The sequence below is a fragment of the Myotis lucifugus genome, unplaced genomic scaffold (assembly GCF_000147115.1).
Source record: "Myotis lucifugus unplaced genomic scaffold, Myoluc2.0 scaffold_124, whole genome shotgun sequence".
Classification (NCBI taxonomy): Eukaryota; Metazoa; Chordata; class Mammalia; order Chiroptera; family Vespertilionidae; genus Myotis; species Myotis lucifugus.
In genome coordinates this window covers 1,686,166-1,688,039 of record NW_005871172.1, presented here as the reverse complement: position 1 = coordinate 1,688,039, position 1,874 = coordinate 1,686,166, and the positions used below count along the sequence as shown (strand labels likewise).

General features: G+C 62.6%; 1 protein-coding gene across 1 annotated transcript in view; it reads left to right on the top strand.

Moving 5' to 3' along the window:
• The first annotated feature begins 162 nt into the window (after nucleotides 1-162).
• The window catches only part of KCNC1 (potassium voltage-gated channel subfamily C member 1), a 41,020-nt gene continuing 39,308 nt past the window's right edge, over nucleotides 163-1,874 (top strand). The window contains 3 exon segments of the mRNA XM_006093821.3: nucleotides 163-858; nucleotides 860-938; nucleotides 941-1,347. Of these exon segments, the coding sequence (XP_006093883.1) occupies nucleotides 778-858; nucleotides 860-938; nucleotides 941-1,347 (567 nt within the window). The 5' untranslated portion in view covers nucleotides 163-777.

The following is a 1,874-nucleotide window of genomic DNA, read 5'->3' as shown; positions in this document are numbered from 1 at the left end:
CATTATTGCTTTACCTATTATTAATTCCGTAAAAGAAACCAGGTATAACATCCATCTCCTCCTAGTGGCAGGAGAAGGTGCTTTTCTCCAGCCAGACAGTCTCGCGAGGCTGCCACCAAGTGGAGCAGACAGCCAGGCAAGGAAAGAGGGAGGGGGCCGGAGCCCGCCCTGCGCCCCTAGCTGCAGCCCAGCCACGCAGGGAGGAAGGCAGCGGGCATCCATCTCCCCCGCGCCGAGAGCGCGCTGCGGCGACCACTGCACAACGGAGCGCAAATTTCCCCTCCACCCCTCCTCCTGGGGGCTGGTCTATCTGCCTGGCTCTGGGAGCAGCTGACCTTACCCTCAGAAGCTTTGTGTCGCTTTCTACATTTTCTCGCTGAGATGGGGACGGGAGCCCGGTCCCCCCACCCTCTTTTCCCTCCTCCCGGGGCTCGCCGCTGAGCGCCCACCCCTCCCTCTCTTCCTCGTTCCCTCTCTCCCGCCCTCCTTTCCTCCTCTGCCTCCTCCGCAGCCGGACCAGCTCCCTCCTACATCTGGCGCCTAGAGACCCTTGGGATCCCGCACACACTCACTGTCCTGGACCAGCTCCCGACAGAAACCTCCCTGAGGGGCTTGGGTCGCCAGAGCCGCTGTCCTCTGTCCCCTCCAACCCCCCACCCCCCGACGGCTGGGGGGAGAGGGGAGGAGGTCGCGCGCCCCCTCCCCGGCGCCAACTCCCCCTGGCGGTCGCTCCCATGGGTGTCGCTGGGCCCGCGCCATGCCTAAGGGGGCGCCGCGATGGGCCATGGGGACGAGAGCGAGCTCATCGTGATCAATGTGGGCGGTACGCGCCACCAGACGTACCGCTCGATGCTGCGCAACGCTGCCCGACACGCAGCTCGCCTGGCTGGCGGAGCCCGACGCCCACAGCCATTTCGACTATGACCCGCGTGCCGACGAGTTTTTTTCGACCGCCACCCAGGCGTCTTCGCGCACATTCTGAACTACTACCGCACCGGCAAGCTGCACTGCCCGGCCGACGTGTGCGGGCCGCTCTACGAAGAGGAGCTGGCCTTTTGGGGCATCGACGAGACCGACGTGGAGCCCTGCTGCTGGATGACCTACCGCCAGCACCGGGACGCGGAGGAGGCGCTGGACAGCTTTGGCGGCGCGCCCCTGGACAACAGCGCGGACGACGCGGACGCCGACGGCCCTGGAGATTCGGGCGACGGAGAGGACGAGCTGGAGATGACCAAGCGCCTGGCGCTCAGCGACTCCCCGGACGGACGGCCCGGCGGCTTCTGGCGCCGCTGGCAGCCACGCATCTGGGCGCTCTTTGAGGACCCCTACTCATCTCGCTATGCCAGGGTAAGCGACACTTACCCATCGGAAGATGGGGCGAGGGTGGGGGTGTATTCGATAACTGGTACCTAGTGAGTCAAAGCTGAAAGGCGGTGCGTGCGGTGTGTGTAAGAAAGGGGATGGTTTTTTTTCGAGGGTGACTAGTTTTGTATGTAGTAAGGTCTGTGTATTTCCGGATTTAATATGTATGAGCGAGTATGAATGGGTGTGTTTGTGTGTGCATATTTATGTAAGTGTGGTGGTGTATATTTGGGTGGGTAAAGGATGTAGTGAGAAGGCGTGAGCATGTGCGTATGTTTGAGTGTGCAGGAGTGCCTGTGCGTGCATGTGTGTGTCTGCAGATGTACACGGTGAAGGTCTGAGCTCCCCTTTGGGTTTAGGTGTGGGGAGGGAAGCTGGGCACCCTTCCTTCTTCCCAGGTAAGGGCATCTGGGGCCAGCCAGGGCCCATGGACAAGGGCTGGAGGCCTGGGTCTGCTGCTTGAGATGGACCCCCTCCCTCCAACAGGGAGCAGCCTCAGGCCATTCTGAGGA